Consider the following 14,887-nt stretch of genomic DNA (forward strand, 5'->3'; position numbering starts at 1 on the left):
TTGCACTATGCCTATGAAGCTCATCAGAGAATGCAGCTAATTAGATAAAGGAAGTCCACTACACCCTCAAATCAGCACAAGACTCAAATTCAAAATGCCAACCACAAATTACAGTCAAAGTAGAACCAGTCATCCAAACTTTGGTGTCAGCAATTAATAACTGCTAATCACTACCAAAATACAACTAGCCAACCTTTACACAGCAATTGCTTCTGATCACAGAACCAAATATTATGCTGCTTTTTCTAATCAAGAACTGCATTTCAATTCACTATAAAAGAGATTCAAAGTAGAACCAGTCTACCAAATTTTGGTGTCAGCAATTAATAACTGCTAATCACTACCAAAATATAACTAGCCAACCTTTACACAGGCTTTTTCTTAAGTATAATGTACCAACTAACCCAGATTTCAACTCTTCTGCCTTTACACAGCAATTGCTTCTGATCACAGAACCAAGTATTATGCTGCTTTTTCTAATCAAGAACTGCATTTCAATTCACCATAAAAGAGATGGCAAAATTCAGCATGTGCAAAGGTTAAGATAAGGTACTATCAGCATCAAATGAAACACGAACAAGACAACTGAAAAACAAACTTCAAAATGAGAATGTTAAGCAGGGAAAGCTCAGTATGCGCACAAATTACACTGACACTGAATGCACGAAAACTGCTTTAGAAGTGTTAACCTACTGCGTCTGAATTTTTTTTCTAAGAGCAAATATATTGGGGTTATTGGGGTTTTGTGTTGGCGTTTCAGCTCTCTTGTTCACGCTTCATTCGACGCTGATTCGACAGGCTCTCAGCACAAGTGCATTCACACACGTATATAGGTTCATTATGGGCATGAAGTGTGTTACTCCATACTTACACATGGCCCTGGTACACATGGCACAGATCACAGGCCCCCCCCAGCAACTCTGCCAGAACCAAAATCTGGCTATGCTTCTTTCCAGAAGAAAAACAAGGCTTTTTCAAGCCAAGGGATTCAGTATTTTGAGCAGGCTAAATATCATGCACAACATACAAGTTTTGTCTAACTTGCTTTGCTGCTTACGGCGCTTCCTGTGTCTTTTCGACGGCGAGCAAGCTGACTTAGTGGTCTCCTCGGTTGTAGTAGTCTGGAGCACATTCTCACGCTGCACTGAGTTTCTTGCAGGTGGCGATCGTAAAATGGCTGCAGGCCAAGCAAAAATGTTTACACAATGCTCACACAGTTTTGTTAAGTCAGATAACTTAAATTTTCAATCCTCTTCCTGTTTTCGGCATTCTACAGCCATCACAAACTAGAATAAAACATGTTAAGGCTTCATTTTATAAAAAAAAAAAATTAACACATGCCTACCATGTAACAGAATCTTATACGCGGGGGTTGGAGTTTTCGGTTTAAACCAAAGAACAAAAAAAAACACGCCGAACTTACTTTCTGAACTTCCGTCTTCAGCGAAAAAGGATCCTTCAACTGTACACCATAGCTTGTTGGTTACTGAGTACAAATGAGACTGATTCCACTTGCCTAACCGAAGAAAGTGTGCATGTGTGCTGCTTCCCTGTTGTTTTCATTAAATTTTTTTCTGGTTTATTTCACTTTTTGCCCAACCCAGGTTTTAAAATGAACTTCTAATATGTTTTCTCTTCAGACTTGATCACCTAACTTCCACACTGTTACTTTATTTACGGTGATATACCTCATACTGCAACCACAAGTCTAGAAATTACTCAAAAAATAATCATTTCTGTACTAATTACTTATACATAATCCACTGTTGCTAACAAACAAGCCAAAATAAACAATACCTGACTTTTAAGCCCACAGGGGTGCCCAATATATCACTTAAAAAAAAAAGAAGAAAAAACGGTAATTCCTTCACGAGAAGTAACATTCAGCAAAAAGCAACAAAAATTGTTTCTAAAATAAACACTGAGAAAAGTGCCTAATTTTTAAAAATAAAATCCGGAAAGTCCAACCCCTACTTATATGGCATGCATCCTACTTATATGGCATGCATTGATAACTGCCTAAAAAGCTTTGCTAAAAATGCTAAAAAACATTGGTTACTGCCCAAATCAGCAGCAAAAGCAAGTGCCCGTTATGCTGAAGAATCCAAGATGGCGACCCCATAGCAACGACATTGTATTAGAGCGTTAAGCTATACTCCTCGCGTTTCAAGCCTGAGCGTCATGCGTTTTAACGAAATAGAAATTTCAATAAATACAACAAAGTAGTAGTCTTATTAGATGGGTGCAGGCCGGGACCACAAAGGCTGCGCAACAAGCAAAAGCCAGAGCTTCGCTCAAATGCAGATAGGCGAAATGTTAGTGCAGGTACAGATTGCAGAACGTGCACAGAAAGTAAACCAACATGTTTGCACACATATACACGAATACTTTGCATGCCCATGTACAGAGATAAGAGAAAAGGTAATGCAGGTACAGATTGCAGAACAAGCACAGAAAGTAAAAGAACATGTTTGTACATATACAGTACACGAATACTTTGCATGCCCACATACAGCAAGCATGCTCTCGGAGGTCTGACTTTTATCAGGATTGTACGATTAGATTGCAACATGATGCTACTGCCCAACAAAAGTTCCACATGCTTGTTAATCTTTAATTGGCTTAGACCAGCAGACTCTCAGAAGACAGACATAACATTCTGACATAACAAAAGCCTTTGAGAGAGTGTGTGAAATGCTTGAAGTTACAGCTACCATAAGTATAAGTTTGTAACTACGAGCTCTGGTTTTTGGAGTCCACAAAAAGATGCATGTGTTAAAAGAATAACTTCCCCACAGGTTAAAAACGTTATCAAGCCACAGTGTAGCCGAAAGGAAAAAGTAAGAGATCCAGAATAAAGCTTGATGTTCCAGCAAACAGCCACTCCTCTCACACTGGCCCCGCATAAAAACAGCCAGACTCCATTAAACCCAGCCTCAAGAGTTGCCTTCCAAAGTGGGACAATCCTCAACAAACAGGCATCCAGTGCCCCTTCTGAGAGCAGTGCTAGAGCAGCCTTCCCCACGGCCATACCAGAGGGCAACCTTGCAGGGAATCTGCAAGCGTGTCCATGATTTCACAGAGGCTCCAAGACACAGCCAAATGCTTCACATTGACTCTTCTGTGAAGCCCAGTCAAAACTGTCGGATAAAGTCATGCTCCCTCAGTTTCCAAGCTTCAAGGGCAATGCTACCCTTTGGGTGAAGACCATTAACACCAGCCCAGAACTGCATTAACACCAGAAGTGCCAAAGGCTACCCACTGCCACAGAACGGATGCAACACATTGAGCTGGCTGCCACTTCACAAAAAAATGGATGCTCTTCATCTGGATGACACGTGAACATTGTGTGCATGCCCCTGTCACAAGCTGCCCACATGCTGGCACCCAGCAACAGATGCAGTACCAGACAAACCCAGTTCCCCGACTGACAGTTAATGTGGATCAAAGTGGAAAAATGTTGGATACGAAAAACACTGGAATGGAGTGCACTGCTGTGCACCAACGTGGCACACCATACGCCTTGTACTGTTGGATGGAAACTCTTCTGTGTGGCCTAAGAGGCAGCACCATTCTCACAGGAACGTTCAACCAACACAAATGGGCACCTGCAAGTACCCACCTCTTCCAGTGGCCCCATCCTTGATGACTTGCCCACTGACCTGATCCTGGGGCCAACTACCCCTTCTTAGTGGATGTGGAGGATCATAACGGATATGGCTGAGTGCAACTACATCAGTTTACATCTTCCCCCAGCGCCGCTCCTTCCACTCTTCTGCTGAGCACACCAAGAGGGGTCATTCCAAGCAAAACGTCCCCGACCACAAAAGCAACCATCACCAATTCTTTTGAAAAAAAAAAAAAATTGGGCTAGTTGGCAATTATGTGAATAGAGTTTCAAGGAAGTAATTTTCTCAAGAAAAAATTTTTGCTCACATGAGCGCTGTTTGAAGTTTCCGCGAAGATGCCAATCTTTCGTGTGAACCCTGCCTGGTGACATCTGTCCTCATGAAATCATTTGTGTGTGTGTGTGTGTGTGTGGGGGGGGGGGGGGGGGGGGGGCTGCGAGTGGCTCACAAAAACAGCACAAATGCTCGCAGGCAAAGGAGGCAGGGGTGTGGGACCAGTTGGAGACTGAGCCATGCTGCTCCCTTCTATTCTCCTGCTAGGGGGGAGCTAAAGTAAACAAGCCAGGGGGGGCAGGTGAGGCCTCATCCTGTATTCTTTATTTTTTTTTTCTGGCTGTTCCAGTGAAAGAGTTGGGAAAGAAAAGGAAGATGACTGTTTACAATCTCTGATACCTATGGTGCTACATCAGCTAGACTGCAAATTTTATGTGGGAAGATGATGGAGGATTCACTATCAATCAGTCTTTCACTTTTCTTACCCATGGTGCAGACCTTTCTGGGACCTTCTAAAAGGTGCCGACAGCTGACCAAAACGTGTTGAGAGATTACGGTGGAAACAGTGGGGTCACTAGAGAAGGGTGCAGACCATACCCAATGCAGCGCTGAGGGGTTGTGGATGGAGGAGAGGGAGGGAGGGTGGGCTGTGATTTTTAAGTGACGCTAAGCTTCTCAAGAGCCTTAATTAATTCAGAATCAGCTCAAAGTTTCAGTTCCGAAACTCACAGCCATCTACGGCTGGTTGCTTGAGAGTGCACTTTCCGCTGAAATACCTAGGCTATGCAGAACCCTCAAAGTGGCAGGTTGAAATACCTAGGCTATGCAGAACCCTCAAAGTGGCAGGTTGAAATACCTAGGCTATGCAGAACCCTCAAAGTGGCAGGTTGAAATACCTAGGCTATGCAGAACCCTCAAAGTGGCAGGCACTGATCCATTAAGATGCTAATCATTCAGTAGCATTCGTCCTTCACTAGTCTTGCAATCTTGTTTACACTTTTTGTTTACAATTTTTGTTTACACTTTTTCGTCTTCTAAATGATGCGTTAGACATTATTGATCACCGCATAATATTCGCCTACAACCGCTCAGTAATTTTAAATAGAATTTCTTCTTGACACTGTTTCGGCTTCATCAACCAAACGACGGCTGTCACGTGTAGTTGGTCTTTAGGTCACCTAAGGGAAAAAAAAAAAAGGCTATACAACAGCTGATACGTTGTTTGTTGTCATTCCAGCTCTTGAAGCTGGCTGATTTAAGAGTTGCAGTGAATTAAAACTACATATCAGCATTTACATTGCAGGTTTTTTTTTCGTGTCTCATGTGACCTAAAGGTTAACTACACGTCATAGCCATCAGTCAGTGGATGAAACCAAAATCGAAACAGCAGGTTGGAAGGAGGTCAGCCATAAATTATTTAGCGCTCTATTTCTTCACTAGTACCCCTTTGTTAAAATATCAAATCTCATGCATGTGGTTTCGTGCTCTGTCTTGTGATGCTTAGCTGAACTATCTGCCGTATGGTATGGAGAAAGCACATTGGAGTGGAGCACAGAGATAAAGGCGTGCACTGCTAGGAAGTGGGTCAAATTGCTAGCCACAGCACCAGGTGTAGGTGACCCTAGATCGCCACTAAATGGAAATGAGAATATCTTGCTTCATTTTAATTTCACATTGAAAATTGCATAAAACAAGCTTAATGGTCATCCTGTGGTAGAACCTCGACTACTTCGGTGTATCCCACTATGAGGTCTAAGTGCGTAGCATTGTTTGCTTTCAGCAGTACATCAAATTTTATATTTTACACTTTCTCCAATGCACCTCTTGATGAAAAGCAGCGCTTGCTTTGCATCGCCAGCAAAAAGCTTCACGCTTTTGCTACTGGATGCCATAACAGTGTTTTTGCATTTCTTGGCTGAAGTGGCGACTACGATCCATTGAAACTACTGTCGAACAGGTGTACATTACTGTGCTGCAGCAGCTTTGTTGCGGAAACTCAAATGGATGCTACAGTATACTAAAGGTGCAACGTCTGGTGGCTGAAACTATTAGCTTTTAGTTCATCATTTATCCCTTTCCAGTCCATAAACAAACTAACCAGGAAACTACCATTTCTATGTTAAATTATTGCTCTTGAAGGTAGTCTTACAATGTTTAGCATCAAAACACAGAAAAATTAAATCATAAATTTGGAAAATGAACCCACACGAATATGGGTTAGTCCTTTATTGATGCGACTGTCACCACAGCAGAAATCAGAGTCGTCAAGTTAGAGGAAATCTATGCTTTGGCATAAAAAATTTTAAAGCTGTTTCCTTCTCATGGCCAAACACAAATAAACGTCACACTTCTTGCGGCATGGAGGAGTCCATAAGTGTGTTGCCGTTTAGATGAAGCTACTAGAGGCTCACTGTTGGGCATTTTACCAAACTAGCAAGACAGGGCCAGAACATGTACATTTTTCCTAGGGATTCAAAATAATTTTTTTTATGCACCCACACATTTGTGCAAGGGGCTGGGGCGTAAAAGGGTCATGCCACCATGTAATCACCATCACCCTCACTGATCATGGTGTCTGACATATGGATACATAAACACGGTTGCATCCACTGATTGAAAAATTCTCAGTAAAAGCCTTCTGCAGCGTTCCAACAAACAGTTCAGAATCAAGCACCTCAGATAGTTGGTTGGCAGTCCCTTAAAATTGTTTCACATCAAAATGAAGGAAGAGAAAAGAAATAAAAAGAACCAGTGCTACAGCCAGATTCAAAGAATGATTTCAGGCACACATACTCTACTAGGCTTCACGATACATATCAGTATTACAAGAATTTGTCCAGCGCCCAATTGTTAGGCACGGGTCGCACCATAAATCACACCAAATTTAAAATGAACGATGGTTTAATCTGCTGTAAATTTCAAACATATCTTTTAGTGGGGGCATTGGATAATGTCAAAACCTCTAGCGTGAGCTAATTGAGGTTGCATATTTCCCACAAGACATATCACAAGGCACTGTTAATTTATGAGTGGAAACAAACAATATGCCAGCAAACCAAACAACAGGAACTTCTTTAGGAACATTTACACTTACATTTCGCCATGTTGATGGTCGCGCGCGCGTCCGCCGCAGCCAGGCGCAGCGTTTAAATAGCTGGTGATGGGTGAAATGTGAGTGTATTTCGCGTCTCGCCGCAGGTAATTTCTGTCCGACCCGTAACACCGCGTGACTGAGTGAATATTCCGTGAACTGCGCGAAGCAGAAAAGAGAGGGCACGCGTAAAAGGGTCCAGTTTGTGAAAAGGCCGATCCGTAGGAAAGTGGAGGTGGCGGAGGTGCCGGCGCGGTGTGCGACGTAGTACAGGACTGCTGTCGCGCGTTGAATTCACCGGTATCGAGGCCCACCTTGTGCACGGCTTAAGTTTGCTGACAGGCCAAGGAATGAAAGCATACAAACTTATGAGAGGGTGCAATTACTTGACAAGCGGGTGAGTCCAAGAGCCGTGCTTAGGGTAAGTGCCGTTTTTGGAGCGGTGAGTAATTTGAAGGGTCTGTTCGCTTAGCTGTAGCTTAACTTGTCACCTCTATCTGCCGAAATTGAGGTGCTGCTACTGAATCTAGCGGTATGGCTGCACACTGCGTTGCTGCGAAATGGCTAGACGTCTTGTGCATTCGAAGCAGCGCTACGTAGCTACAATCAAAGCTGGAAAGTACTTTCGCTGGGTCTGATGTTCATGCTGCGAGTGCATGACAGTATTTGTTTGACCGTTCTGTCGTGCAAAATAAGGTAGCTACGATGGCCTTTCTGCTGAAAGACCGCCTGAGAAGCCTCAGAAGTTCGCGGACTATAGCCGCTGGAATTACCAGTTTCTGCGGCGCCAGTTTTGGAATTTCAGTAGTTAATTGTGCTGTTTATTCACGATGTGCCCTGCATGACTAGCTTACAGTTATCAACTGATATTAAAAGCTGCAAGTCGTGTACATTCTTGCGTGCAGTGCAGCCAGCCAGTTTTGCTACCTAGTTCAGGCAGCTCTGTTATATCAGAGAACAGAATAATTCTGCTGCAAACTTCATGCAAAATAAGCGTACGCAGTCGCTGATGCATTTAACAACGTGCAAATATGTTACGGATCACTAACAGTTTAGGCCGGTACCTCACGGTATACCATGACCACTGCGCGAGCCGGCAACCGGCAAACGACCGCAAACATGGCGCGTTTGCCGCGACGACGCTCGCGCCGTCTGGTAGCGCGGCCTCAGTGAATACCTCCTATAGGGAGAAGACATAAAATAACTTCAATGAAACGCTCCTGGCGCAAACATGACTTCCACTGACATAAAACTGGCGTTACTAAGTGTAGTTTGTTGTTTACTTCGTTGCTCCAAGCTAACTGCCATTTTCTGCTTAATTTATGGTGAACAACGTTCATGCAATCCTTAAAAGGTACTTGAGCAACGCACAAGTCTGCTCTCTCGTTGCCTTCAACTCCAACACGACTTACTACAAAGCAGAATACCCAGCACGTTACTTGGTAACCAGCAGCACTAAGCAGCGGAGTAATTGCATTTTTAGAATGAAGGGCTGTAAGTAAGAGTCTGAGTAAATAACGCTGCCCAGGAGGTTCTCCTTCACTACTTTTGCTACAGCTACACCGATGGCGACGCATTCAGTAGTGAAGATGGATGCGCACAGTGGAAGCCGTACTGTTTTCTCCGAATTTCCTTGTGGGAGGACGCAGCATTACCAGACTGCATGACAAGAGCGGCTGGTGAATGCCGTTTAGCATGGCAGCTCAGTCTGAGTAATGTGGTATTATGTAGGCAGATGTGAAGAAGTTGTTGCATCATTGTATACTCACGTTACGCAAAGCAACACCTTCATAAGTGCAGCCCAGCTTTGGTTTCTTAGACTGTATCAATACTGCTTCACTTGTTATATTGCAAAAAAATATAATTTTTAATCTGCTGCAATGCAGAGAGAGTGAAACATAGATTTCCAACGTAATCAATGGAAAACGTTCAGAAAACCCCCTATGTTCCTTTGAAGTGCAAAATATCTCTAATCTCTGCACTAAACCGACTATGGTACCTTCCACTGGTGATTCATGCCCAAGGATGGAACAGGAAACCCCTCAAGAGGCAAATTCCAGAGGGCAGAATACTTCACATCCAGACTCCACAGGCTGATTATGCTTTCACAGTATAGTCTAATCTTGCGCACTGCGATAGAACCTACATGCCACAGCAATAGTATCCTCAGATAATGAGTCACGCTACTTCTGCACTCATCCCAGCATACATTGGCTGAAAAGATCCACTGAACCACCGTCCCAACTGCAATTTCCTAGCAGGTGAGTGAAACTGCTTTCTAATGATGTTGACGAAACTGAGGCCATCAAAGGGCATCATGCCCACACAGTATTGCATCCACAGCGATCACTGTGGACACAAGCTGAGACTGACTGCACAGCACCTTGTGCTGTGGCACCGAGTACACAGTTTAGATGATGGTTCAACTTTGACCAGTAAATGCCGAACTGTGGCCTAAATTTACAACAGTTACAATCCAAGAATAAAAATATATGAGGTGCATTAACAGGTGCAGCTGTCAGTCAAATTATGTTAGATCTTTTTGCATTTTTATCCCAACCAATCAACTTGGAAAAGCAAGCCTTAATTGTTATAACATCTGCCAGTTGTTTCAGGTTCCCTGTCCTTCGCTCTTGGTTGACGGTATGATATGCCCCTTCTGGCAATTTTTTGAGGAATACCTTGCACCTTAACAGCATTTTCACCACACCCAGGGATCTGCTTGAACCATGCTGATGATTATCATGCAAGTCATGCATAGCACAGACATCCTAACGGAAATTAAAACAATGCAAAACGTTCCTGACCTTGAGTGCTGTATTTGTGGGCTTTCATGGCACTCAAATACAGCACTTTGTGGTCACTAAATATTGCTCTTCGAAAACTGTCATGCCGCACATGGACAATGTACCCATCATGTTCATACAGTTTTCGAAAAGCCATTATTTAGGTACGTTCTAGTAAGTTAACATTCTTTAACAAGTACATCACAATGAATTAAATGAAACGTATATCCACAGTTAAGGCTTCGGTCACTGCAAAGCATGCTGTTAGAAGGTTAGGGGAACAGAAATGAAGTAAACACACAACAGAAGAGGCAAATGAATGCTGTGGGGCTTAAGCAGACACAAGCTAGGCCAAGGAGCATGAGAGGATAAATTTTCGGAACACACAAGCCACAAGAAAGCTGAAAAAGCTCGATGCTTGAAGGTGCGACAGAACAGTCAGGGGCGCCCTTCAGTTCGTGGCAGACTGCCGGGAAATTAAGCATTTTTTGTAGCTTCTGTGTTCCGAAGACTGTGGCACCTGTATGTTCAATGCAATCGGAACAGGTAAAACGGGTGCTCACCTCCAAACTTGTTCAGACAGGCATTCAACTCTCCAGCCGAGGTCAACAAAAAAGAGACCATGTCCGGCATACTGAGCAAAAACTGTTCGAACGTCTCGTAGCCAAAGGCCTCGTAGCCAATGGGAGCGCCGAACTTCTTGAAGTAAAGGTCTTCAAACTGATCTACACTTATGCCACGCCGTGCATGGTCTGTCAGGAGGTCCCTCAAGTTTTGCTTCACTCGTTCAGGGATTGTTAAAACAGAGCCCTTCGATGAGGGCGCCGGCTGGTGCGGCAAGTCACCTGTGCGTTGCAAATATCTACCCGAACGCATGCCCGACGGCGAGCGCGAGCACCTAGCTGAATCCCTCTGAAGACGGACCATCTTGTCGAGATGTGCCACTGCATCCGTCACCGTCGCTCTTATCCAAATCTCCGAGCCCAAACGCGACACATGCACGGTGTCCGGCATGGCTCGAAGAAAGCTGAGTGCATCCCTGAAGCCGAAGTGTCGGAAAGGGAATAGTTTCCCTTCACTTTCCTCATATGCGCCGATGAACTGTCCGAGAGTTAAAGACCGCTTGTCAGCTATCAAGAGTGAACGGATGATGACTTTGATAGCTTCTAAGTCTTCATCTAGTTTGGACCGCATGCCTCGAATTTTAGAACAAAGCGTCAAGAACGCACACCGTGCACAGCAGCCAGCGTGCAGCTTGCTGCAACGCGCCTTCCGGTTTAAAGCACAACAAAAGCGAAATGATGAAAAATAAGCAATCCGTTTACGGAATAGAAAACGCTTCAGGTGACGCTCGACTCTTAAGCCGAACCTAGCTTGTCTGCCTAACCACGGACGCCCTGTCACTTCTCACAAGAACGCGACAGACACGAGGCCCGCGACGAACGCGCATGCAAGAGAAACACAGATCCGAAAGTCACGTGTTTACCGCCTAAATATGCCTAAACAATGAAAATTTCGTATTCACAGATTGTCGCGTTATCTATCGACAACTAAGTACAACGCATAAATGTTTTTTTTTAGCTATTATATTAGTCACTAAATATGCAAGAGTTATTATTGTTTGTTACTAATAGGCGACATCTACGTCGGCTAGTTCCTGACAGCTAGCCGACAGCAGCCGTGGGAACTAGCCAAGCGTTGCCCTGGTTACAGTGCGTTACTATGGTGTTGCGCCACAACCGGGCACGTGCAGGGCTTTAGCTGCTACTTTGCTTCTACATTTTTGAGGCAGGATGCTGCCGGATTGGCCACAAGTGGCACTGAGGCATTGGTCAAGGTCATGCCAGGGTGGACGTGGTGTTATTCCATTCACTCTGTCGTAAACACAAAGCGGAGCGCCGCCAGAAAAAAAAAAAAAAAAGATTTTTCTTGATTTTTTTTTTTCACGTTTACCGCGCTGCTGCGTTCTTAGAACTCTGCGCTTTAGTAAAAAAAGTGGATTTGAAAACAATGCTAGAAAAATCCATTATTATTGAACGTAGGGTGCAACGGGCACGGACATGTGCTTGAAAGAGGGCAGGCGCCCCGCGCTCACCGACGCTTGCTACTTGCACTGCATGTCCTTTTACAACCATTTTACTAACAATAACTGGTAACATATGGATCTGTGTCTGTACCCCTGGAAGCCCTGCACAAATGCAGCAGAAACGTACTTTTTAGTGTGTTAGGGACCTTGAAAATCTAATCAGAAAAAAAAAATGCAATGCCAAATGGTGTAATTTGGTTTCAGTTAGAAATTCGAACTCAAATTGGTTTCAAAGATTCCGAATTTAGGCTCCCAGTTGGGATATGTTGCAAGGTTTCCCAGTTTGTTAGTCAAATGTAAAATGCGGACTCTAGTTGGATTCCATATACAAAGTACTGGACTCTTCATATCCTGGATGTGAATCCATTCGGCTTTTCAGATGCCAGTTAAACTTCAGCAGCTAGCTAGGAACTAGAAAAGCTGCCACCCAGTACCTTGCAACCATGCTTGCAACCGTCACCCAGTTGTTTCCAAATAGACAGCTACTGAGTTCTATTTTCCATTTGAAAAGTTTGAAGCCATGATTCGTTTTAATTGATCATGTCACAAGTGGAGGTCCCAACAAGAACTTGTAATTCCTAATACACAACCAAGAGAGTGCTAATAGGAGAGTGCTATAAAAGGGACATAAAGGCTAGAAAGAATAAGTGCATTCTGTGTACATGCATATATTGATCACAAGCCTGGTGTTTTGTCACCTCTTCTTGTTTGTTGTGCTCCTGCAGCTTTATGTGTCATGCATGCTTGCTTGGGTAAACATATACTGCGCAGAAAGTGCTGATGAGAATGGTGTATGCATTAATAGGGGTCACATTTCCATCATGGCAATTGAAACGTTTCTTGCATAAATGCAGTACAGTAAGGTCTTAGCAAAAATATTCTTGCATTTATTTGCCTATATTGGACCATTCAGACTCAACCACTTCGAAACTTGGAGCACACTACAAAGGGATTCAAAATATGCCTAATTCTGTTTCCATTATGTAAAGTGATATCATGAGGGAAGTATTTTATCACTCATGATATAATAGCTTACTCCCACATTATCCCTGTCCTAATAATTGCGCCTTCAAAACTGATTGCCTTTACACCTAGCATGAAGTGATCCGAAGCATTCCGATTTAAGCCCTGTAATTCCAGTCAAGTCATAGTATGTGTTATCAGCGACGTGCTGTTATAGGTGATCACAGGTGATCAGTTTGTTACCTATAACACTAAGGGGTTGATAATATGCGGACACATCCTGCAATTACAGTCATGAGACTATTAGTGGGTCACAGTTTGTCTGCATTGAAATATCATCTCAGAAGCTATTTAGAACCTTGTCAGAAGTCCCACAAAATGCCCAAATGGCACATTTCCAGTGCATATTGCACGGCATGAAAAACTGCTTAGCTCTTACTGAAGCTGGCTGAATTCATGCATTTGATATCTTCAAGAATTTGCCCAAGCAACCACCGATATCCTTCGGACGGCCGACAGAGGTCTGTTTCGGATGTTCTGTACGTCCGCTGAACATCGCAAACAGCCGATAGACGTCCGTCGGCCGTCCGAAAGGTGGCCAAAGGTATACGGTTCGCCCGCCGACGGACGTCCAGTTGAGTACGTCCATTGGCGGATCTTTCTCGAATATTCGCATATATGGTGCATGCGTGCTTTTTTCACTCCGCGCGATGCAATAAAACCAAAAACAATTTGATGCATAGCACGCATATTTTATTGTGGTTGATGATACATCAGCAGAGCAATGGGTTATATTCGGAAAATTTCTTAAATGTGACTCTTCAAATGTGGCAAGCTTGGGACACACATCCGTAATCTTCCCACCCACAGGATTTCTGAAATAAAAAGAACGCGGCAAACATCAGTCATGTGAAACAAATGGCACAATGCAGCACCCAAGTAAAAACATTGGAACCAATTAATAGAACTGTTTAATGCTGCATACTTGCAGCATTAAACAATGCACTTTACCACCTCCATAAGTATAAGGCAATAACAGCTCTCACTTTTCCACACCATATTTGACAATTTATCTGTTCTTTATTTATTCTCATGGGCCTTAGCGCACTAACCTGCGCAGCACTGTACGCGACTGTGCAAAGAAAGGCGCAAAGCTTCCGTTGCGAACCACTGCGAACTAGACGTGCTTCCTACGGTTTGCCTTTCGCTCGTTGTCACTCTTGATATAGGCACAGTGAACCTATCGATGCCTTAAAAATTAACAAGATGCGAAAATACTCCGTCCCGCAACTTTGAAGAGGAGTGGGAATTAGTCCCGCGAGTTGAGGGCTCCCGCAGCTGTATGATGTAGGCTCCCGAAAGTGTGAGAACAGCACACACTTGTGGAAGCCATCTCCTCGCGCTTACTGCTCCCACTGTCCTGTGAACGAATGTTATATGAGCATGCTGCATTGTCCTAGAAGCAAGTTCCAAGAAGTGTACTGGATACATACCTTTGTAGGCAATCACATGTGCACTAAGCCTTCTTTAAACCAAGGTCGACGCAGTACGTGATTCCGGTGTTCCAGAAGAGCTTCAGGCGCTTCCCGTATCTTTCGAATTGCTTAATTTACATACAACTTTCGTCCACAGACCGAACAAAGCCACATTTTATAATAACAGAGCTATAAAGATCTGCGCGACAACACTACTCGACATGTCAACAACAGCGCTACGGAGCCGTACTGATGGATTGGATTGGTCTGACCGCGAACTGACATCTATGATGATGGTGATAGCAGAATACACGGGAGTTTTGATGCTTACGAATGGTTTCAATGGCAAGTTTAGCTAGCAAAACGGTGGACATGTCGCAGAACTCCACTAATTTGGAGAAGTTATATAATTATAAAACTAGGCATTGAGTTCTTGCAAAATTCTGCAACACCTGCTTCTCCTCTTAGATAAATTTAGCTCGTTGGCGGCTCTTGCACTGCAGGTAGGAGTGGAATCGCACCAATTTACAAACATCTTCGCGTTAAACCCTCCAACTGATGCAAATAAAACAGTATACATACAC

At 43.7% G+C, this 14,887-nt stretch overlaps 1 protein-coding gene and 1 long non-coding RNA gene across 3 annotated transcripts in view; both read right to left on the reverse strand.

The window, feature by feature from the left end:
• LOC149353615 (uncharacterized) overlaps positions 1-11,236 on the reverse strand; it is a 99,251-nt gene extending 88,015 nt beyond the window's left edge. The window contains exons 1-2 of one of the 2 annotated variants that reach the window (XM_089582690.1): positions 10,343-11,236; positions 1,058-1,177 (exon numbers count right to left, since the gene is read on the reverse strand). In XM_089582690.1, the coding sequence (XP_089438816.1) occupies positions 1,058-1,177; positions 10,343-10,973 (751 nt within the window). In that variant the 5' untranslated portion in view covers positions 10,974-11,236. The remainder of the gene's footprint in view (positions 1-1,057; positions 1,178-10,342) is intronic. The other variant, XM_089582691.1, reaches the window with a different exon arrangement.
• A 2,320-nt stretch (positions 11,237-13,556) lies between these two features.
• Positions 13,557-14,560, reverse strand: LOC149353618 (uncharacterized). Its single transcript, XR_016289594.1, has 2 exons — positions 14,322-14,560; positions 13,557-13,703 (listed from the first exon to the last, which is right to left on the reverse strand). It is a non-coding gene; the product is annotated as an uncharacterized LOC149353618 (long non-coding RNA).
• Positions 14,561-14,887: the final 327 nt, after the last annotated feature.

Source organism: Amblyomma mixtum, chromosome 3, assembly GCF_055824585.1.
Source record: "Amblyomma mixtum isolate Tamu chromosome 3, ASM5582458v1, whole genome shotgun sequence".
Taxonomy (NCBI): domain Eukaryota; kingdom Metazoa; phylum Arthropoda; class Arachnida; order Ixodida; family Ixodidae; genus Amblyomma; species Amblyomma mixtum.